Source organism: Teleopsis dalmanni, chromosome 2 (assembly GCF_002237135.1).
Source record: "Teleopsis dalmanni isolate 2A chromosome 2, ASM223713v2, whole genome shotgun sequence".
NCBI classification, from domain to species: domain Eukaryota; kingdom Metazoa; phylum Arthropoda; class Insecta; order Diptera; family Diopsidae; genus Teleopsis; species Teleopsis dalmanni.
Window position 1 is genome coordinate 44,217,879 of NC_051847.1, and position 24,803 is coordinate 44,242,681.

General features: G+C 30.5%; 2 protein-coding genes across 2 annotated transcripts; one reads left to right on the top strand and one right to left on the bottom strand.

Annotated features, from left to right (window-relative positions):
* Positions 1-533: 533 nt before the first annotated feature.
* Positions 534-3,085, top strand: LOC119684181 (dynein intermediate chain 3, ciliary). Its single transcript, XM_038098153.1, has 6 exons — positions 534-803; positions 863-1,693; positions 1,758-1,936; positions 2,395-2,632; positions 2,719-2,935; positions 2,993-3,085. Exons 1-6 carry the CDS (start codon positions 564-566, stop codon positions 3,046-3,048), a joined length of 1,761 nt encoding a protein of 586 aa, XP_037954081.1. The 5' UTR covers positions 534-563; the 3' UTR covers positions 3,049-3,085.
* An 8,708-nt stretch (positions 3,086-11,793) lies between these two features.
* Positions 11,794-13,042, bottom strand: LOC119683892. Its single transcript, XM_038097766.1, has 3 exons — positions 12,950-13,042; positions 12,024-12,522; positions 11,794-11,944 (listed from the first exon to the last, which is right to left on the bottom strand). The coding sequence occupies exons 2-3, from the start codon at positions 12,497-12,499 to the stop codon at positions 11,794-11,796; spliced, it is 627 nt and encodes a 208-aa protein (XP_037953694.1). The 5' UTR covers positions 12,500-12,522; positions 12,950-13,042.
* Between the last annotated feature and the right edge of the window lie 11,761 nt (positions 13,043-24,803).

Consider the following 24,803-nt stretch of genomic DNA (forward strand, 5'->3'; position numbering starts at 1 on the left):
TAAAATAGTATATTCCGATTTAATATGAAAGTGTGAGTTTTTGATTTAATGAAAATGTTTTATTTATGAAAGTATTCATTTAATATTGTAACGAAACAATAGAGGCTGGATAGGGTTAAAAATCTTACTCCCTTTTTTTGGTTAAATATTAATAAAATTTTATTTTAAAATAAACTGACAAATGATTTGCTGACTTTGGAACTCTGAGCATCAATTGCTAGTATTTAATTATTCATTTATATAAATAATGTATATATATATTATTTAAATGTGAATATATTTCCTTTCCATCGAATTGAAATAAATCAATATTTAATTGCAATTTAATTGTAAATTAATAAAAATAAAAGTTTTATATAACTTTTACTACTATTTATAAAAACAAAAGTAGTTCTTCAAAGTGTACGAAATCAAAAAGTAAACATGGCAACACTGGAGTAAGTCCTTGTTTACTTTCACGTTTCCGCGTTACTAAGTAAATATTGATTCAACTACGCCACTGTTTGTTTTTTGCTGTCAAATACACTAAACATTCCTTAAGTCCTTAAGCAGCTTTCAATACAATGGAGTACATTTATAAAAAGGAGCGTCGAAATTTTGGCGCCAGTGTATCCTTTCAAGACCATGACGAAGTTATCTTCAATGAAAATTCAAATCGTGAATATGCCAAGGATTATATACTGCAAAATCCTGTTAGTAGATTTACTCAATATGCTGGACAAACGTCAGCAAGTGAAGCAAATACAGAGCGCGCCACTTATAAACACACTGGAATACTCCACACTGAGGGCGGTTGGAAATTGGTAAGACCAAATTTTTTCAATTAATAAAGAATAAATTAAGTTCTCTTCAATTTCTATAGGATATAAATGTTAATGATCCTGAACAAACTGTACGTTATAAACGTAAAATTGAAAAGGATGAAAACTATATAACACAAGTAATGAGCTTAAGCAAACCAATGGAACACTACATACATCAAAACAATGCTGTGAATATATATGAAAATTATTTTGAAGATGTTGAACCAGCAACACTGCCGGAACCTTGCAGATCGCGTACCGTTAATGTTTATCGTGATCCAAATCCTATGAAAGTGCCCGTAAAACATATATCTTGGTCACCTGATGGTGGTATTAAGATGGCTGCTAGTCATTGTGATATGAGATTTCAAGGTGATAAGTTTGATCAGAAAACTTATTCCTATATATGGGAAATTGAAAATCCTAATGAACCATTTTTAACACTTGAACCAAAAGTACAATGTGTTTGTTTGGAATATAATCAAAAAGATCCAACAAGTTTAGTGAGTGGCATGTTTAATGGACAGGTAGCCGCTTGGGATATACGACATGGTAAACATCCTGTTATGATTAGTGAACGTGAAATATGTCATCGTGATCCAGTTACCTCAGTGCTTTGGAATAATTCAAAAAGTGGTACAGAATTTTTTTCAGGCGGTTCGGATGGTCAAGTTATTTGGTGGGATACGCGTAAATTAAATGAACCACTAGATAAATTATTAATGGATCCAGTACGCACAGATGAACAAGAATTATCACGTTCATATGGTATATCAGTGTTGGAGTATGAAACTACTATACCAACACGTTTTATGGCTGGTACCGAAATGGGTATGTTATTCTCATGTAATCGTAAGGGTAAAACTCCTATTGAGAAAATACAAATACGTGTAAGTAGCAGGGGTTACAGGGGCTAATATTTTAAATAATTTTTATATTATGATTGGTATGCAGATGAAATGTCATTGGGGCCCGATATTTGCTATAATGCGGAATCCTGCTTTTGTTAAAAATTTCTTAACTATTGGTGATTGGAATGCGCGCATTTGGTCTGAAGACTGTCGTGAAAGTTCAATTATGTGGACCAAGAATTGTGCAGCGATGTTAACTGATGGTGCGTGGAGTTATACTAAGTAAGTTTCATTATGGAATTTTAGGAACATGAATCAGTTATATGATGGTGATTCAAATAGATGAGTAAAACTAAAACTATTAGTTTAATATATATAAACGTTAATACAAAAAATACATTATATTTTTACGGACAATTCTTTCAAATCATTTAATGCATGAATGTTAAGTAATTTATTATCAGATTATCCAATCCTGTAATTACACTAGCAACTCTTGCCAAATTCTAGCCAGTGTAGATGCCGAGTGAGTTCACTTTATATATATTAGTAAAATAAAAAGGTATGACTTATTGTCGGCGATCTATAAGTTTTATATTTATTATATTTAATACGCATTTATTATTTTTTTTAACTACTTTCAATTTCTTGTAACACGTATGGACAATGTCTCGGATACATATGACTTATTATAAGTCATGTATATATATATTATAATATACATATACTATTTTTTGCAGAGTCTCCCAATTTTTTGTGACTCGCATGGATGGTGTTTTGGATACATGGGACTTATTGCAACAACACAATGAACCAGTGCTCACGGTTAAGGTATGTGACGAACCCTTGTACTGTGTACGAACTAACGAGAATGGCAAATTTGTTAGCTGTGGCAGTCAGTTAGGTGCTACGTTCCTAATAGAGGTGTCCGAGAACATGATTATGTCTGCTAAAAATGATAAAGCACTTTTGACAGCGGTAATATATTCTATATATATATAAGTCTATATATTACTTGTATTAATACAGTTTAATTTTATAAATATTGCATTTATTTTTTTCAGATGTTTGAGCGGGAAAATCGTCGTGAGAAAATACTTGAAGCAAAATCACGTGAAAGTAAATTGAAAGTTAAATCTAATAATCAACCCAATGATAAAATCGATGTAGTCGATATCAAAAAGGATATTGAAACATATCAAAGTGTTTGTGATCAGGCAGCGACTGAATATCATGCTGCTGTTGAACAAGAGCGTTTGAGACGTCTATCTGGTTTAAAACGTAGGTGTTTCGAAATAGAAATATTTAGTATAATTAATAAATCGTTTTTGATTGCAGAGGGCGCGGAGGATGGTGAAGGATCAGAGTTGGAAAGTGCAAGATCAGGGAAATAATTCTATTATCATTAAAATAAAATTGCAAATGACCAATACAATTTTTAACTGCGGTTTCAGTTTCTCAGAGAATATATATTTTCCTACATAAACAAGTGTCAATATAAAATGAAATTCAATGAATTTAACTAATAAAAAATATGCCCGAAATGTTATTTATTAAATATCACTAGTTGATTTTTTTAAAAATAGTGACGAAATATTTAAATATAACAATTTTGTGTTTTTAATGAAAAAATAAATTCAAAGCGGATAATGCCAAGTATCTATCATCATAGGATTTAAAAAATTGTTTATTAGATTGTAATTGTAAATTTAAGACTGCAAGCATCAAGTTTCTCACTTGAATCCTGTCAATTTTAAATATTCCTTTGTTGTTTCACATTTTCTTTGAAAAACTGCTAAGACTAGCTAATTTCGATCAAGTTTAAGTAGTGATAGAACATTACTGACTTACAGAAAGTCATTTCTAATTTTACTTGTGCCTAATGAGCCCCAGATATCATGGACGCATCAGTTAAATTATGTCAAAGTTATCTTAGGTGTATACAGATTTTCCTAATTTACCAATCATAAACTTATGACCTTAAGAAACCAATTCCAAATGTTTAATCTTGTTTTTTTTGGAACAATGAGTTTTTTTGCTCTTGAGTGTTATTAGGCTACTAGGATATCTGAACTCAATACATTTAAAATTTTCATATGGTTGTCAGACTCAAAATTGTTTACTCAATACTTCCCGATTCTTTAAGTTATCTAAGCATTCACTGGTATTTTTTTTATATTTAGCAATGTTCTCACTTTTATTTCCCATTTGAAATGATTTAATTGTCGTAGGGCATAAAAATTGTTAACTATATATAGTGATTAATCGTAACTGCAACATACATATATATGAAATATAATTAACATACTACCTTCTGGATACTCAACTCAGTGTCTAACCAATGGAGGTACCAAGACAAGAGTGATATCTCGCGAAACATCAGGCTTAACGAGTTTGTCAGAGCAGGTATGCGGGCGTCTGAAAATCATTCCCCAAATATTGATATTTCGCTCATAGCAGCTAAAATGACCATCAAACGAACAATCGACCTTTGGACTCGTCCCCTTGAAGAAGCTAGGTTTCTTCGACTGGATCCTGGTTAGTTTCAAATTATTCCCATTCCTCCCTCTTCCCTCATTCCAACACTTACTCCCACCTTTTCCATTCCTTAACTCGTGTATTCGTCTTGTAATCCTTTCATGTTATCTGCTTTCTGGTCCCGGCGGGTTACAACAACAACAACAACAACAACAACAACAACAACAGCAACAACAAAAACAACCATCAAACGAAAAGTGATAGCTAAAATAGCCTGAGTAAATACAGATTTCTTTCAAATTTTAGGACTTATTTGGATTCAATTTAGACAATAAGCGTACCAATCAACTCTTTTAACTAAAGTGAAACTTAATCAGTACTACGGCTGACAGGTCATTGTATTTTAAGAAGATAATTATGCCTTCTTCTATCCATATGATTTTCTTCGTGGCTGTGGCAGCCTGGGTAGATAAAGATTCCCTTAAAATTTTAGGACTTACTTAGATTCAATTTAGACAAGGAGCGTACCAATCAACTTCTATTGATGACAATAGATCAATTGCGTGGTAGGAAGATATGCAATGAGACTTAGTCTATCTAACAATAAATTCTTCCGTGGTTATAGCAGAGCAGGAGAAAAATATAACTTACCTTGTGTAGTAGTGCCCATCTTTATTTAATAGAAAAATTTTTATTTTCGGAGTATCTTTTCTCATCGAACTATTGTATCTTTTATAACTGCCCTCCTTCAAAATAATGGATATAGACCAGTTTATAGATTTCTCAGGTTGCTTCACTTTTGCTTGATTTTTAGAGCCGTACCTGTTTTCTAAAACGTTGTCTAGCCCGATACCTTGTTCTACATAAGTTTTTCGGTTGTCCATTTAGTTTGACATAGGAATCAATTTTTTATCCGTGATATAGTAATGGGCTCTATGTGTTTCCGTTAGCTTTGGTGTGCAAACCCGCTACTCGAATCTAACCTAATTATATTTAAGCTTCTGTGTTTTGGTATCTTATAAAAAAATCATTAAAATCTAACTCGTTCTATTCTTTTTTTTGGGGTATACACACTTTAATGTATCTATGACTTTTTCCCTTTTATATTGTTTTCTTAATATAAAAAGCGTCCTGTCGGTATCAAAAGTTTTGACTTTCGCTCCCGGTAATCAATATTACCTTCAATTATTCACAAAGACAAAGTACAAATAAGAAGAGAGAAAAAATGTTTGTATAAATCTGATGTGAAAACAATTAAATTTTGGTATTTTTACATATTTAATTTGCAAGTTTGATGTTGTGGAAAATTTTGGAGTAGCACCCACTACAATATGTCTGCTACTTGGTGTCCTTTTATATGTACACACTTGACTAATTGTTGAGCAAATCTTCCAAACTTTTAAAATTAATTAAAAACTTTACAACAGCAAACATCAAATGGGTTTGTTTGCAGGATTTAGTAGAAGGCAGACATCCATCCAAAAACTGATGGTAGTGCGCTTGACAAATTTCAAAGTCTCACAAGGAAAATCTTTCTTAAAATTGGATTTTGATCACATGCACAATAAATAATCTCTTTGGATAATAATAAAAAAAAATAAATATTTATTTTATTAAGAATTTTAAAATTTTTAAATAAAAGTATTAGCATTTTTTAAGTCTTAAATACAAGACTGCAAGATTGTAGCTTGTAGCGGATTCTCATATTTATTTTCACGTCATTTGCTGTGTTTCACACTTTGGTTAAATAAGACAGAAATTGTAGTTTATTTCAATTAGACCCGCATTTATGTCCCTTATGGGTATTTGCGGCACAAACACGGCTAAGACCATCCTTGCAGTGTGACAGTGTGGAAGTTTGTTTGCATATTGGTTTCTTTGTCTGCAGTTTCATTTGTCAAAGTTGTAGTTATTCTGCATTTCATCCCAGCCTACAGCCTTGTAGCTTGGCAATCAGGGAGACCTGCACCGCTTTGTGGGACTAATGAACGACAAAGGATGTGAATGTCAGCTGTAAGCGCGGTTTTATGACTGCATAAATGTTGCGAGTTTTTCTATAAAATGTTGCCAGTTTTTAGTTAAAAGCTTTAACAGACATTGACATTGCTTTGTGTGTGAGAATTTCTGAGTGGGTGGAAAAAAGTATTCGTGGATAGTTACGGAAACAATACATGGACTTTGTGAATGCAAACACTTTTGTCAACTTCATTGTTGTTATGACACATTCATTCATTATCAGTCTGAGTAAAAAGGATGCGGAAGTGTGATTCGTTTGTGGATTTATGCTTGTTCCGCTGGCAATCAGTCGGAAACAATATGAATCACTTTATAATTTGTGCTTTTATCGCTTAAGCTGAAAATTTTATTTTTTATATATTTTTTCTATTAAAATTTTAAACTCAAAATGTGATGAATATTTAAAGGACAAATAGCATAATACTTAAAAAATATCTACAAACTTTTAATCTATACCTAAACTAATATGAAGTATGTGTACCTAAAATACAAACCTAAAATGTATAAGTTTTTGAAATTTATTCATCTTAGGTTAGGTTAGATTTATTAAGTACACGTTATAATATTGATTCCGATTTACAGTTGAACTTAAGTGAAATGAATATTCTGTTGGGCAAACATACTGTAAAGCTGATTTCTTCTTTACCCTTAAGACACTCAAAGCAAACTCTATATTAAAATACTAGTGTTATTCTAATAAGCTATGTATTTGTTTTCCAAAAAAATATTATCCCTTAATTGTGTATAATTTTTGAATTATTATTTCAAATAAAAATTTATTTCAAATAAAAGTTTCGAAAGTGAAGTACAGTAATCCCCCCACCCCCCTCTCCCCTATAACACGATACCCTTATAACGCGTTTCCATATTAATCGATTTCAATCCCATGTTTAATACGGGCATTCTCCCATATAACGCGAGGATTTGCACAGTTCATAATTAGCTTCGCGTACCTTTGCACGTGTGTATACGGTTTACACAGGAATACACCTACAACGCGTTCTCCTCTCTACCGCGGAACCAATCTACCGCTTTATAGAGGGTGATGATCTGCTATAATACTTAACTTTAAGAATTGCCTAACATTATATTGAGACTTTTAAAATCAGTTTTCACTTCCTATCTTAAAATAACACCTAACATTTCCTAAGACATTCCTTATTCTTCATAGACCCATCTTGTTGATTTAATAAAAGGGGTGGTATTGACCCGTCAGTTAATCTATCTTGTTTTATTTCTTCAGTGGGTATAATGACCCGTTATGACTGTAGTAATAAGAAAGGACTTCGAGCATTATATTACAATCCTATCTTTAATATTTCTTTTGTAATATTTATAATACAATCTTTTTTTTAATTCTTGAGCACTTAGCTTTAGTATTATTATCTTCTTTCATAAAATTTTACCACTTTAAAAAAAAAGGTAATAAAAATTTAAACGCTTTTCAACTTTATCACATTAAAGGTGATAATGGCTTCTCTGATGTGGTAAACAGTTGAAAAGCAAATAAAACTTATATTTTGTTATATATTGTCTGCAAGTTATACTCATTTTTAGACATTTCATATGATAAATGTTAGCACACAACGGCAATTTGGGCAAACCCTCCGTCAGCATTAAAGTAACAATATGCGAGAAGCACTAAAAAAAACAAGAAAAAAAATAATGAAAGTTAATGACATTAACAAATGCCAACGGTGGAAGTACGCTGCCATTACCTAATGTCGAAATAATGTTTTTGACACACCCCACAAAACTACTAACAGATTTGTATGCGCTGGTATGCAATTATACTTTACCAAAGGACGAAATAATAACAACAACAACTACAATAACAACATCGGCAACTACAACAACAACAACAACCACAACTACTACTACTACAATAACAACAAAAATGGAAATGTCAAAATGACGTTTCATCTTATTACAAAGAACCAAAAATAATGTTTGGAACATTAGCCCAACGCATTTGATTCTGTCCAAATGCGTTCATGTAAAAAGTTTAGCATATCTTCAGGCGCTGGCAGCAATCATTTTCTAATTTTACTAAAATTCTGAATATGAAATATGCTATGAAAATCTTAAGAAAAAAATTGCTTGTTGGTCTAGTATCGTTGGTGCAGCTATTTTGATTGATTGCAATACTTGGGCGTTATAGCCAAAGAAAGGAGTACCCTGTATTTTAACCAATTACCGAATTGCTGAACTCACAGTGCGTTCCACATACAAATTCCACAGTAAAAGGCATGTAAAAAATGTTTATTACGTTAACATTAAATTAAAGCCACGTTAATGTTTAAGTCATTTTATGCCTCTTTGGCTATTCCTTAATGTTTCATGCCGTATAAAATATTAAATGCGTGTTTTGACTGCGTGCGCCCTGCTAGACAGCGTATTTTTCAACACATTTCGCATTGGAGCGTACTTTTTTCCTTGTCGTTTTTGGGCTTTTGGCAATTTCCGTTTCCTTTTTCTTTGGCACCTTTGCTTGCGTACGGGAAAGTGAATGGTTCGTCCTTTGGTCCTTTAAACTTTTTGGTCTTTTGCATAAATATTTTTCTTTTAAAAATTTCCGTTTGTTTTCTTGTTTTGAAGGCTTGCATGACAAGCTGACAAATGGTATTTTTATGAAAATATTTCGTTTGAAAGGGCAGCACTTGACCGGAAGTGAGCCGCATATGAAAATGAATTATGCCTTATAAATCAGCTATATTTCAAAAGTACAGAAGTAGAGTATGATTTTCCATACAATGTGTAGTTAACTATAAGTAAAATAGTATTTCTGATATTATTTAAGTTTTATTTCTTTTTCTTAGTGAACTTTGCTGAATGTGGAGTATTTTTTATGGTAATTTATTATAAGTAATTCATCATATAGTATAGAAATGGATATGTAAACATTTATTGTTAGAAAATAAATAAAAAGTTCGGATATATGTTGAAGCATATGTAGAAACAAAATAACTGGTTCGAAAATAATTATTTAATTACATATATTAAATAAGGTTTTATTATACATTTTTGAGATTTTTTACATATATATTATATTTGCGTTAATATGTAATTTTACTACCTTTTTATTTGTATACATTCTGGTCAATAAAAAAAAATTCCTTTACTGATTATTAGTTAGAATTAGTCTCAAGGACATAGGAATAAAGGTCAATTTAGAAACTTTTCGAACAAAGAATACTTACTTTAATATTGCGGGTTAGGTCTGAGTTAAACACAGTTCAGTATACATAAGATTTCTAACTATTTAGCTTCATATGTTTTGAAGAAAATAAAAGTAAATATTAATTAAGCTGTTTTGTTTAGTGTTGTTAAATTACAATAATGTATTAATATTTTAGAATTACATAGCATCAGGTAAACATTTATAGTATAAAGTGAGCAGCATTTAGAACGCTTTACATTTTTATTTGAAATCAAATTTTATAGTAATGTGGCGACACCAGATATAACCTCGCAAGATGCCGGTTCGAACAATACGAAAATTCACTGCAGAATCTGGTGCTGCAAAGAAGCACAACTAAAGAAATACTATTAAAAAAAGTATCTTCCTCTACGTTTTGCAACTTGCCAATAACAGATGGAAAGCACTTAGGTCACGTGCGACTTCCAGGTTAACATGGCCCACCTAGAATAAAAATAAATCCTCGGAACTCATCAAAAGAGATTTCGTGAACACTGCAAGGCTTACTGCAGTTCTTACTGATCATTGGTGTTTGGTGGGAACTCACGCAGAGAAACTGCACATTCCCATAACCTTCGCTGCAGAAGTTGTGGAAACCCGCAGCAGAAAGAAACAATAATACATTTTCTCTGTGAATGCCCGGCTTTAGCGTCCAGAAGATATAGGTTCTTAGAAAAATACTTCTTTGATAGTTTATCAGACTGCTCAACGGTGAAGATGAAAGACCTATAAAACTAACTAAATTCGGCGGGATGGATTTAGTCTCTACTCATCTCTATTAGGGTTCTTGCAAGGAATGTGGTAGCAAAACGGCGAAAAATCGCTAAGTGAGGTACATGATTTTGGGGTGAGGTTCTTGGCTACTAAATACTGCTGCTGACAACCAACAAAAAAAAGTCATGCCATGACTTATTGCTACCTAAACTTATCATTCAAGTATTAACTCTTAACTCTTAATTCACTTCTTCTCAAAAGAAAATATAAATATAACAAGAAAAAAAAATAAATCTATACTTTAGTTTTTGACTTCTAAGAAGTAGAAGTCACTAATATGTAACCAAAATTCTACACTAAATATGCAATCCAAATTCCTCTTTTCTTATCCTGTCTAACAGTCTGTTAGATTAGACGGACAACTTTTTGCTTCTTATTGACCTTGAAAAAACACTCATAATACAGAATAGGCATTAAATTTTTTCTGTTTGAAACGATGACTGCGGCTCATCACGTTTTCCCGGATTCTAAATCAAGGTTTCGCATCATCAATATCATGGCTTCTTCATCCTTGCGACATTGCTCATCAGACGGAAGTTGCCCAATACTGGAATACTTTCTTTCCGCAGCCATCCTCTTTTTAATGTCTGCATACATTATTTGAATTCATTTTAACTATGTCTGTATCGCTTTCGGTAGCCCTACCAGACTAACCCACAGCTCACTTCTAGAGCTACTATTAGTTGATTAGTTCATGACCAGCTATCACTATGAGCCAGGTGTGATAAATAGCTCACATGGATCAATATATGTATCAATCAAAAGAAGAATGTTATTTCATTTAACTATAAATTTTATTAAATTTATAAACACATATATATGTATATATATATATATATATATATATATATATTCAGAATAAATAAATAAAAAAATTACATCTATCAATTATGTATATTGTATTGTAAAGTTATAATCATATACGTATCATATCATAAATAAAAATTAGTATAAGTATATTTACAATATTCTTTGAAAATTATATATATATGAAATAAAATAATTGTTCCAATGGACTTAATTTTTTTTTTGTTTAAAGAAAGTTACTATTATAAAAATAATATTCTTGAATTTTTCCTCCGATCTTTTTTTTTCTCTTTTTCCTTTTTTTCTTTTTTTTTTCTTTTAGATAGCACAAATAGATATAATAGATATTCCTTGCCAATTTTCTCACTTTCTTTAATCGCCTTTTTTGGTATCTTTACAATAATTGCTTCTTTCCAGTCGTTCGGTATTTCTTCACAACTGCATATTTTTTTGGAATAGCGGGAACAGTATGGTAGCCATAGCCTCAGCGTCAACTTCAGAAATTTCAGCAGAGGTTACCATCGTTACCACTAGATTTACCGTCATTCATCGTTTTGAATGCAGCAGTTATCTCTAGTAAATCAGGTAGGTCTACATTGATAAATCTGTTTGTTTGGTGTCGGGTTTTTTAAACAATTTTTTAACAAATAATTGTATTGCAATTAAGTTTCAAAAACGAATGTCTGCTAATATCTGGAAGTGCTTGGAATATATCAACTTCTTCGCAGATGTCGTAGTCATGATATAAGAAAAAAATATGATTACAAATGCAATTGTGTAATATTTTTTTATTAATATTAAAATCTTAAAAATTTGATTTTTAATCATGATAAAAATGTAAATCAAAAAATATAATAAATTAAGTTTAATCCAAATCCTGTTGGACATTTTTTTCCGTTTTTATTGCCGTTGTAGCAAAATATGTATGATTTTCGACAAGATCAGAAAAAGGACTGTCATAAGTATCATCATCTTCTATTTCAATATGTTCAATTTCCTTTTTTACAGGGCACAACCTATTCGTTGAAGACACAATTGTATTTTCAATTTTATTACTATAAAAACTACACAAAAATAGTACTTTTTTTAACTTACATTTGTTCAGAACTTATTTTTATTTCGTTTTTTTGTACTAATGAGTAATGTTCTCCAAAAAATTCCTTCAGTTGTTCTTCCGAAAACTGGCACTTTGCGGCGTCATTACCTTGATATTCACTTTCGCACAAATTATGTCGCTCACAATCTACTATAGGTTTGTTACCATATGAGTTTACTATTATATCAAGATTTTGTCCATCTCGTGTAAAATTCTTATTACGGAATTTAATATTCTGACCAAATCGACTTTTAATGATCATACCATCAAAACCATACCTTATAAGAGAATCACTAAAACTACTTGTAGTTTGATTAGGAAAAATAGTGTCATATGAATATAAGTAGTTCTCCAAAAGAATCATGTTAATAATTATGGCATCCTCATTTTCGATCCATTCGACAAATAAAACATCTTCCTTATTAGCTAAATACCATAATTTATGTACAAAAGACATCTGAATTATATTTTCCATCTTTCCAAACTTGTATCTATTATCTGAAAAACAATATAATTCTTTATTGACACAGGAATTTTTCATTAATGTTAAAAAAATTGATTATTAAATCTTTGTTACTAACATACATATGTAGAAAGTATATATGTTATGTGACTTATTGGAAAGTCTATATATAGACAAGTAAACTATCACAGTCGATTTCATATTAAATAAATAGATTTATTGTCATTGGAGATATATTTATAAAAGACGATCTATGAAGCTTAAGTGAAGTTCATTTTTATTAAAGATGCCTGACATATTCGAGATTGTTCTCAACGCTATTTCTTTGGAGCCAGATTTTATGTAAAAATGAACATAATCTTATATGCAAACAACTTCATGAATATATTAAAATTATAATATATTTTATTATTATCACACATTTTAATATTATAATATAAATATAATAATATTATAACTCACCAAAAGCAAAATAACACTTTCACAAATATCGAAGTTAACAATGTTCGACCTGAAAAAACGACGCCGATGTTCTTCGGTATAATGTTCGAAAAATACTTCAAACAAAAAACTTTTTATTGTACGAAACTTTCGAACAAGACGACAGGGTGTGAACTATATAGTAGTTTAATATATGTATTTAGTTTTAAAATATTGCAAATATGTATGAAAAAATGTCTGAAAAACAATATAAAAGTATTAGACGAAGTGATCTATTTGTGTTATATATTTAAAAATATCTTATGTAAAAAAAATTGTATACAGAAGGGTTCAGATACATGTATAATCAAAGATTTTCTAAATTATGTGATGATGATTGACATTATATATAATAAAGAAAAGCAAAACAGACTAATATAAAAGTTGAATAAAGCTATTTAGCCACTTGCTCATTTATATTAATGAGTGCACGTTCAGATTATAATGAGCTCATTTATGCATCTGATAGAACCTTCATAAACTTTACTTAATAGTATATCACACAAAAAAATTAAATATATAATGGATATAATATAATATTTATATACATTTTATATATCAATCACATATTCAATTAACAAAAACAAAGATTTTTGTAAATACTTACTTTCTAAGTGGATTTGTTATAACTCAGCTGTTGTTTATTTACATTTTACATATAAAACATAAGGCACATATATTAAATTTTGTTAATTTCCCTTTTGGGAAATTTATTTTTAATATATGCTTTCGAAGCCGATTTATTGATAATGTGCTCGGATAATGTGCTGAAAAAAATTTTTTTTTTTATAAAAGGAGAGAGTCTGAACGAACTAAAGATAGTCGTTGAAAGCATAAATTAATAAAAATTAAATATTACAAACAATAAGAATCATCAGCCAATCCAATTGGCGGTCAAAGATTTCTTCATCAAAATTTTATGGAGTAGGATCACCTTAAAATGTATTAGAATAAAGTGATCCACTATAAACATTTTATTTATATTATATCAATATTGATATTGTTGTGATATTGTCTTGTATGATATGGTTAAGACGGTCATCAAATATATAATACTGAAATAATTCAACCATATACATACTATATATCAACCAAATTTAGTTATTAAAACTTATTAAATGTTCTATTGTTTATGTTTATTAATGTTCTATTCTTCTTATTACCTTTAATTTTTACAATACATTCCAAACAGTCAAATTTCCTTAATTTCGTGAAAATGAAATTAAGTAATTTTTAAAAGTGTTCACACTGCATCAGATTAAGGTAATCATATGTATTTTGTTTTCAAATCGAATGTTTAAAATTACATACTCCCAATGCCATTTGTATCTGGGAAATTTTAAAAGTTTATTATTATAACTTTGAACAATGCCATTCAGTAGTTTTATTAGCTTTAGTGGTTTTCGGGTATGTGAATTAATATATTTCAATCTATTCTTAATTAATAACAATTACAGAATGTTCTCAATGTAAAAAAATTCGTACTACTTTCAAAATATTTTCCTGGTTTTATTAAAGTCAACTGTGACTGAAATTTACTTAACAAAAAATATCACTTTTTCGTTATCTCAACTTTATCTTTTGCTTACAATTTATCTTACGCATAGTTGCACTAGAAATTTCCCTTAATTTTGTTCTAACCTCAAAACAGAATATTGTATGGAAAAAACTACTTAATTTCGCTGAAACGAAGATGAAATTAAGATTTTTACGAAATTAAGGTATGTCCAAACATAATATTATTATGCATTATAATATTATAATTGTGGTGAGTTGTGATATCCATTTATATTTACCTCAACAACGAACTATGGTGTATGGTGTGTACACTACATTACACTCCATTTGTTTGCGCCATACATATTAGCTAGGCTGCAAATCCATAGCAAAAAAGACAAAGAAAAGAAACTGAGAAGAAATTTTGAATCATTGTGCCTCTTTGTGTAATATCACAAAAAAATCTCTAAACAGATTTTTAACGTCAAAAAACCAAAACCAACGAAATTTCTCGGAAAGTATTCTTATTTTAGTAAATATCGTGGTGTGTAGGGACCGGGTGGAGAAAATCATCACGTACCATTGTGTAGTATTGGGCTTTTTGTTTTTGTGCAACGTGATATTTCCACCTCATTATTCAAAATTTTGAATATTATTTGAATTATACCTACAGATGATTTTATACACAATTTTTCGAGCAACTGTGTTTCTTTTCTTTATCTTCTTTGTCCATAGTTTTCGATTATGACATGATTTTGGGTGACAGATTCAATTGATTAGAGAATCAGCTGATCTTTATTTACTTACTAACTTCTGTTCGTAATTGGCAGAGAGTAAACATAAATAATCACTGTTATAAGTTATTAATATTGAATTTTTTTTTATTTTCTAAGCCATGATTTTTTATTTAACTGCATAAACATATTTTAATTGCTATTTCTTCATACAAAAGCAAACTTCTCATATTCTCAACTATTAAATTCCATCACACGTTGTTGTTTGTGAAAGCATCAAAATGCGGATATTTACCTTTAAAAAGTTCCGGTTGAAGTTATAAGCAATGACATTGTTTATAACAGCAGTGACTTGGTTTGGGACAGTTCACTCACTCCACTCCCCTTCACTCCATTCCATTCCACTCACTTATTAAACTGTAACCACCGAAGTACAAGACTCTAAAGAGCATTCTCCAGCACGTTGTCAATACACTTAAGCACTTCCTTTAACACGTTGCCAGTGGAGTTGAGCTGTTGGCGGCGTAATTGTGTGTTTCCACATTGCACTGTACGTGGTTTTGCTATTATAAAGCTAACCCAAGGGAGTTTTCAATGTCCTGGGCGAAGGATATATTTGCGTTGGTTGCTTGTCACTTCAGTTCCAAACTGTAAATAAAAGTGTTAGAATTTTTGTGCATTTTGTATTGTTGTCGTTGAAGGCGATGACGATGGCGATGGCGATGGTGATGGCGATGGATGGATGTTGTTACTAACAAAGTAACAACCTAACGTTGTTGAGTTAAAATTTTTGTGGCAAGTATTTTGCACAAAAATGGTTCAGTGGCTCGGTAAGGGTTGCTAAAGAGCTGAAGTTTATTGAAATTTTGTTAATTACTTGGAGTTTTTGTTTTTGTTTATTTTCTTGATTTCAAAATGTTTTCAGTTAGTAAACAAATTTTTGCGGTTAGTTAAATATTGAAAAAGTACAATATAAGCAATTACTTTAACAGTTTATATAATATAAAATTTTTTAAAATTTACACAAATACAAATTTTTCAATAGTAATAAATTATTAATAAATTTAACATAAAATTGAAATTTTTAAAATTTTTTAAAAATGCATAAATATTAAGCTATATAATTTGCTAATAAAAATATAAATTTTTAAATTGTCTTATCATCAATCAATGAAATTTTCGATATTTTTTCATTGCTATTTAATAACGAATTTTTATTAATTTTATTTTAATTCATAACCACCAAAACGTGCTGTCAACGGAGAGCTCACCAGTTCGTATGAAATTTATGTGTGCTCTTGGCCGCACATACGAACATCATCGATATAAAATAATAAAGTTGAAGCCATCACGATTATGTTCCCTGAGGTCAGGAATTTTTTATTAGACGTGCTAGTGGTCGTGGTCGTGGTCATATCAGTTAGCAACATAAGAAACTTAACGCTGTGCTAGCACTGCAAGAAGCTGCGCACATTACGATTGGGAACAGTGTAAATCTGCTTGGAAGCATAACGACAAATTGAACCCAATGATTTATGGCTTTGGGAAATTGGTAACTGAATCTGTTGGCGCGTTCCGCAATATTGTGTGTGATTTTATGAGTGCTCGTATTAGAGTAACTGGATTGAAAGGAAGCAGGCAAGCAAGTTTTTTTCTATATGGAAACATATGAATTTATGCGAAGACATCGGTTCCACTATGTGTCCTATACTTACTGCTGCGATTGGCTTTCTTTTATGTAATTTTTATTTTTATTTATAAAAGCGTTTGATGTCATTGCATTACAGACATTCGATATATGTATGGCTTTTATATATGGTTTTCATTTAGAAGACTTGATATATGATTTTTGAACTATAAATAAATTTATAGAAAATTATATTAAGTACTAAGTTTATTGTATAAAGGATTATTCAATACGTGGTCCTGGTTTTCTTTACTGTTTCAATAACATATATAAGCGGAATCCATATTTGAGACATTATTCAATATATTTAGTTTAAGCATTTCGTAACTCAGATTTAGTAGTACTATTTTAGTAATATGTATATATTTAGTAATATGTATATATATCTAAACTGTCATCCAAAGCATGATATATTTTGTTTATAGTTAAAAAAAAGTTGTTGGTTCCATATTTCATATATGACGGCACTATATCAGTGATATACCTTCTGCTCAAAAAGTATCCGAGTAGACTGGAGAAGATTGCTACGTCACACAGAAATTTGGAAGAGTTTGATCGTGTTAAGTAGCAGTAACAAGCGTATACACAAAGACCCACACGAGCATAAACTATTATATGTTGTGATACTATGAACAAAGACATGAATAAAGACGCCAGAAGAAAAAACCACCAATAACAGGTACAAAGTCAAAAACGTTTCTTGCACCGATGACGTGGAAAAAACAACACTACCATCAATGAACTTGGCTATGTCCCTAGTTTCGAAGGATGGTAGAAATGTCAGGTTAGTGAGATAGGTAGTCTCAAAAGTATTAAAGTCTCTTTCTATAAATCGGCACACATCATAATTTCTTTCCATTCTTTAGTCTTTTGAGTTAGTTGCAAGTTTCTTTGCATATATTCTTAATATACAGTGATCTAGCACTAGATATTGTTTTTTAATATTCGGCTTAACTTTTGCAGCTAGGCTACTAATGACCGTCGAGTGAATTTTGAAGCAACAAGGTACGTTGCTAGACTTATCTGCAGTTATCCAAGATATCTATAATGTTCCTATAACGGTGAAGCAAAAGCGCTTTCTAAAATTTGAAAGCGAATTGATTATCCGGAAAGATTGTTATATATACAATATATCGAAAATCTTGATACTATGGACTAATTTGGCTGGATATTGAATCATACCACAGGGTTATTAGTGTAAAAATACATAAGCTTTATTCTTTCAGTATTTGCTCTTCTCAGTATATGGTTGCGGAAAATGGTAGAAACGATTAATTTCTAAAGAGCGTTATCCTACCAAACTTCTGGGTGCACTATAAATTCTTTTTTTGTTTTCAATGGAAGAAAAGCTCAGTGGGAGATTTCAATCGCTCTGAAAACTTCCGTCGTGCGGACGGAAAGTTCCTTCAGGAACTACAGTTAGGTAATACGTCTGAACACTAGAAACTCATATAAAACGGATAGTTTGTTTATGATTGCTGAGGTATGTTCCAGGATTGGTGTAATAAATTTTATTTTGAGGTGGACAATAAAGCACGTGAAAAACTTTGTGCAGGACATGTTTCCGAATCTTGCATAAATTGTCTTTTTTAGTATTAAGATTGTATCGACTATTAGCACTAGATTGACTTATTAGAGCGGAGTTTTTTGTAGAGTAATTAAAAGTTTATACTAACACATTTAATTAAAAAAATTAAATATTTCTAGTGCAAAATAGTCTGAAATACTTAAAGGCGTGTTGAGAGAGTATCGTGGTATTAATATTGTATAAACTACAAGTACTATAGCGACACATTTAAGGGGAGGCTTCTAAGATTCTAATCCAATATTCTTACATATAGGATAAAATATTAAATATTTAAGGGGTACCTTATAAAAAGCAATTCAAAATTTATATGAAAACCAAAAAAAGTCGATTATATCTAGCTTTAAATATGAAATATTTTAGGGCGGGTTTGTATACTGAACCTCACTCTCCCTCCATGCATATGGCTATGTATAGGGCAGTAGTTTTGACGACGAAAAATTTGATTTATTAAAATGTTTTAAAAAATTAATTCTATAATAAATGCTTGTGTCCTTTTGTAATGAAAGTTCAATTTATGGATTAAATTTATAATTGTGTTTATTGTAAAAACTAATATTTCATTTTGCTGTTTTCTAGCTTTTAATACTTTTCACTATTCTATTTAAAATTTGCATGTATTTACCATTCGGTACTTAAGCTATGCTGAAAATTGATATATGAAATTCGTTTTAATAGACGCAACTAAGTTATCACTGAATTATTAATTAGTCCTGCAAATGCAATAAATCAGAGTTAAAATGTTTGCAGTTCCATGCTTTGAAAATAACAATTATTTTATTGTTTTTCATTTGGCATTTTAATTCTGATTTTTTGAATATGTGCCAATTAAATGTTTCACTTTAAATCCACTTTTTTACTTAGTTGGCAATTTTATAATTGAAAGATAAAAATACCAAGCGCCAAACTGCAATATTAAAAAAGGACCAACAAAAGGATAACATAAAAAAAAAAAAAATTAATACATTAAAAAAATACAAATCCAAATAAGTTATTTTATTTTTTTTTTTTCAAATAAAATGGTTTTATTGCAATTATTTTATGCAACTTTATAAGCTTTATACTTGTCTGTATGTAATGCATTTTTTTTATGTACGAATATATGTAGTCACATCGAGTGTTGCAATGAGTCCGAAAAATGTACAATGGGCGCCATACTCGGGCGCCCTATTTTCCATGCTGATATCAGTGTAATTCAAAGAAATTCAACAACATAAAATTTCAGATCCTGACAATGGTGCCGCAAAAGCTACAAAGCTCCTGCGAAATGACGGAATTTAATTTTTCATTATAAGTCACTCGATTTACTGCGAAAAATGTTTTTTAATTTTTATTTTATTTTTATTTTTTTTTTTTGGTTTTTAACAATATATTTAATTAACTTAGTGTATGTATAAATCACATAGACAATTCTTAGAATTGTTGTGGAAATAATGAATTTATTTCGGGTCTCACTTAATTTTTATATTATTTAATGCTGATGACAGCTAACACTGTGATACACATCATCCTTAAGTTCTTTTAAAGAAACACACTAACGCCTTAATCTGTGTTTCTCACAGGTATGCACATATAGTGATTGATCCTTTGGACACTTAATCATTTCGATTTTGCGTTTGAGAAGAAGCAACTTTAGAATAAGTGATTGTTTGCATTTTGCACAATTGTGTCCCGCATCACTCAATGTCTGGTATTTTTCTTCCAGTGTTGTGTATTGTTCTTCCAGATTTTCGATATGACTATGACTTACTACAAACGTTTCCTGTGAACACTTTTTCGATTCCTTTGCAGGTGTCAACACTTCATTGTTATATGATGCACTACACAACACTTGCATCGAATCCGATTTGGTAGTGTTATTAGGTATGGACATTTTTGAATGATGTGCGCAGATATAGGATGTTTTTTCATTGGTAATACTACACTTACTGTGGATATGATTGAAGTTTTGCTCACAATTTTTTTTTGCACTTGTAACAAAGTAATAACAAGGGCTTGAGTTAGAGCCTTGTTTTTTTATTTCATCTGTGTTTGCTTTAAACGGTTTGTTGATAGTAACTGTTTTTACCGTCGATGCAGTTTGTTTTATTTTTACATCATCCTCAGATTTCTTTTTCTTTTCATTACTATCCTTTACTTGTATCTGCCTCAAATGTTCCTTATTACACACACTAGAAGTGTAGCATTGTTTTTGCGCTCCTAAAGTGCGAGTAGTTGCACATATATCCTTTTTATTTACTGTTTCATTTCTTACTGGTTCACTATGAGCAGTCAAACCCTTTTTTTCGTTAGTATTTAATAAGCTTTTAATAATACTATTTTCTCGACTTTGACTTCCTGCATGTCTGCAACATTTCTTTCCTTCAGTTTTGTTTATATCAATTTTATCTACACTTTTATTGTTTTCTAAAGTTTTATGATAACTGCATAATCTATGATCCACCTTTTTCTCACTTGATCTATTTTCAAAAATATGTTCATTTTCAACTACCTGCTCTTTCCAAGGAATATCGTTCCACTTTCGATCTGCTATATTCCGACTTCGCTCTATTTCTGTTTGTAGTGGCTTCGCATGATTGACTTGCTGTGTTGTTGTTTTACTTATCCCTGTTTTTGACTTACAGCATTTTAACCATTGGTATCCTTCTTTTTCGTCTTTATCCTTTTCTGATTTTTCATATTTGTAATTATATTCTTTATTGTTATGTTGTTTTATTGACTTTGTGAAATTGTAGCCTCTTTCTATTTGCTCTGTTTTGATATCCTGCTTTTGCTTGGATTTTATATTATCATATATTTTCGATTTTTCAACATTGCTACTTCTAATCGATTTATATGCTTTAATATCTTCTTCACTTAGGTTCGTTAGTGAATTTGTTGTACACGTACAACGCCACTCAAAAAGACAATCATGGGTTGGTTTATTTTGATGACTATTCTTATATTCGGTTGGATCTGTTGCCTTTGATTGACATTCTACAGTACGTAGTTTAAAGTCCGGCAGACTCTCCACCCATAGTTTTGTTGCACTGTAACGAACCATGTTCGCTTGATCGCTTCCAGACTCTGGAAATGTTAGTTATTAAAAGTACTTACTACTTCAAAAAAGAGAACTAACAAAAGTTTAAATTCAAGTTATTTCAAAGTAAAATATACAATTTTTTGTTTTTAAATCGTAAATTCAATCGAAAGTTAATTTATTTCTTTTATAATAATTGACATTAAAAATTAAATTTAATATGAATTTAGTTTTTCTCTTTATAATGACTAATAAAAAATCTTACTTTTCTTTATAACTATTTAAATATTTTATATTATTAAAAACCAATTCTTTAATACACGAAATAGATGAAAACAAATACAGCCGATCTTCAGTAAAACTTAGAAGGTGATAGTTGAATATAGGCAAGAATACCGGGCATTAAACCCCTGAGTTGATATTTTTGATTTTGTTAAAGAAAAAATTATGCTTTTATTTTTTATATAAATAGTTTTAAATTTTGACAAAAAAAACTGTCTTGGGACTGTCTTGGGACACCATTGAGTTGGTGATAACAGTGCTAAGCTATCCACAGAACTCTCTAAGTTTGCACTCTGTGGTAAGTTATTGATTACTGAACATGGAAACTTCAGGCACTTGCAGACTATGTTTAAATGTAAGAGAGACGAGAAGAAGGAGGACTGTCTTGGGACATCATTGGGTTGGTGATGACATGGTAACCAACCTCAAGCTAAATGAGCTGCTTGCAATAACAAGAGATGTAGGTAGGCGAACGGAAGCCACTTTAGCTTTAACTCAATAACGGCATCGGAGATTTGAAGGAGTCGTTTCATGGTCTACCTCGACTAATCCTTCACTTCAGTAGGGCTAACGTTTCATAAATATGCACAGATTTTTAAATGCACATAGTAACATATTTAGTGGTCATTGTCTTGTTGTTCAGCTTAGTGAGCTCATATGATATCACATTTTCTACTTCAGCAATATATCCACGAATCAGGTACATGAGTACATGGAGTTTATTTATGGGTTATAGTGTAAATAGTTTATTTACATTTCGGTATTCTTTTAGAAAAGGTACTGTGGCTCTTTAACGCCTTTATGGTCGTCTAACTATCAATATATAGATTTATTTCTATGTTTGTTGTAGTATGTCTGTGGTAAAATTTTAAGCGAATATTTACATTTAGTAAATAGTCCGGTAACCTCATTTTAGTACACATTTCATGTGTAAAAATATAGATTTTGTATACGTATTCAAATTTTATACAAATAATGTGAGTTGGTCAGATTTATTCAACTAATTCACAGAAAGGATGTCCAAAGGAAAATATATCTTTTTTCATAACGAAACAATATGATATTTATGTTCAATGCAAGTCGAAATGGAGCAAGGAAATAAAAGATAAATAAAAGGAATTGAAATCGGAAAGACTACCATATGAACGTTATAAGTTTTGTTGCAATATTATTGTTGTTGTTGTGCTTTACGAGCAATTTCAGCAACATAAAAAAATCCACAATAGCAACAATCTGAGCCAACAATGAATGTGTGGATAAGCTACTGCGATTACAGGAATAAATCCAAAGCATAAAATCAATGAAATTGCAGTCAGGACAGCGCAGAGAGTTCCAATTTTTAATAGAGTCATAATTTGTGTCAAGAAAATTGCCCTGAAGTCGAATTGTTTGGCTCGGAAAGTGGACGTGAGTGTGCGAGAGGGATGGTAAGCAGAAGACCATACGTCCACATATTAAGCTTATTGCCAGAACGTTCACAGGTTTTTACAAGTGAACGATTTTTAATAGAGATTTTTTCCTGATTTTATTTCATTTATTAAATTGGCATTTCGAGGCAAGTAAGCCGAGCTGAGGGCTACAATATTCGAAATATTCGAACCATGGCATGAGCGAAGGACGACCAAAGTACTTATTTGTGTAGTTACAAGATTGTCGGTTGTGCAAATGTATTTCCAAGATTTGGAAATTCATGGCATAAACTGCGCTCCTGCTTTTTCAATTTTCAATTTTGGGGCGCACCTTATAATCTCATTCACTTTGGTAGAGAATAATGCATTTCACAATTGCGTTGCTGTTCATTACATATTTGCTGTTTGTTGTTGTTGTTGTTGCTGCTGTTTTAAACAATTTGACAGTTCACCTAAATGCTTTGGCATAATTGCATTGACAAGGACCGATAATTGTGCATTTTATGGGTTTTTGTCATTCAGAGCAGTTGGGTTATTGCAATCTGCATTGATTGGCAAATTAACGGTCGCTACATAAAATGTTTTTATGGTTGAAATGGATATGCAATTGGAAATCTATTTTAAAGCGATTTACCTTGGCTTAGTGGGAATGTATTAACTATTTTAAATCAGTTAATTTAATGGATCTCGTAAAATGAACATAAATATTTTGACTGTAATTTAATTTCATTATGCGAAGTCACTGATTGTGATTATTAAATACAATTTATGTTTGTAATTAATAGGTTGGTTTACTATGTGACTTATTTAAATGACTACTTTTGTGATTATATTTAAAACGATTTTTTCTTAATTATTAAGATTTCATAATTTTCCTTTTTAAAGTAAGTTAAATGTTATTAATGCAAAGCATTTTTTAGACTAAAAAAATAAGATGGAAAGTTTGCTAATAACATGTTCCCACTGCAGCTCAATCAATTTATGTTAATCAAATCAAGTTTTGGTCGTTTCCATTGGCATAAGTTGATTTATACATGTGAAAGAGTTTTTATATATTAGAAATGGCTGTGAAAATTCTAGGAGAGCTTAGCATTTCTGTCATTAGTTACTAAATAAGAAACGGAACCTCAATATCATAAAACTTAAAATTTTGTATTTTATAATCTATACAGTGTTTTTTGAAAAATCTATAATGTCAAGCTGAAAAAACCCAACACCAGTTAAGAAAAAGTTTTAAGTATTTTTTTTTTGCAATATATAATTAAATGAAATTATTTACTAAAAACAAGTTATGTATATCACTGTAAAATATCAAACTGAAGCGTAGGTATTGGTAGAGTCTTTGTATATATTCTGTAAACGCGATTTTTACCTTAAACTATTTATTGTACTTAAGTACAACTATAAATGAAAAAAATTATACTTAAGTACAGAGTTTATGTCTTCATAGCTTGACATATTGAGAACCAACCTGTTTTGATAGATGGCGCCGTTGGAAAACTTGCTCAAAATTGAAAGCCATCAAAATCTGTTGTTAAATCCTCTCAGTATAGTAATAGTACATATTTAGTAATTGGCTAAGTCTGTGTTAAAAATTAAGTACTCCATAAATTTTGATACGTT

Coding starts and splice junctions, on each gene's coding strand:
- LOC119684181 (XM_038098153.1), top strand. CDS start 564: ATGGAGTACATTTATAAAAAGGAGCGTCGAAATTTTGGCGCCAGTGTA. Junction 2,633..2,718: donor ATAAAGCACTTTTGACAGCG/GTAATATATTCT, acceptor TATTTTTTTCAG/ATGTTTGAGCGGGAAAATCG. Junction 2,936..2,992: donor ACGTCTATCTGGTTTAAAAC/GTAGGTGTTTCG, acceptor TTTTGATTGCAG/AGGGCGCGGAGGATGGTGAA.
- LOC119683892 (XM_038097766.1), bottom strand. CDS start 12,499: ATGGAAAATATAATTCAGATGTCTTTTGTACATAAATTATGGTATTTA. Junction 11,945..12,023: donor AAAATAAGTTCTGAACAAAT/GTAAGTTAAAAA, acceptor TTCAACGAATAG/GTTGTGCCCTGTAAAAAAGG.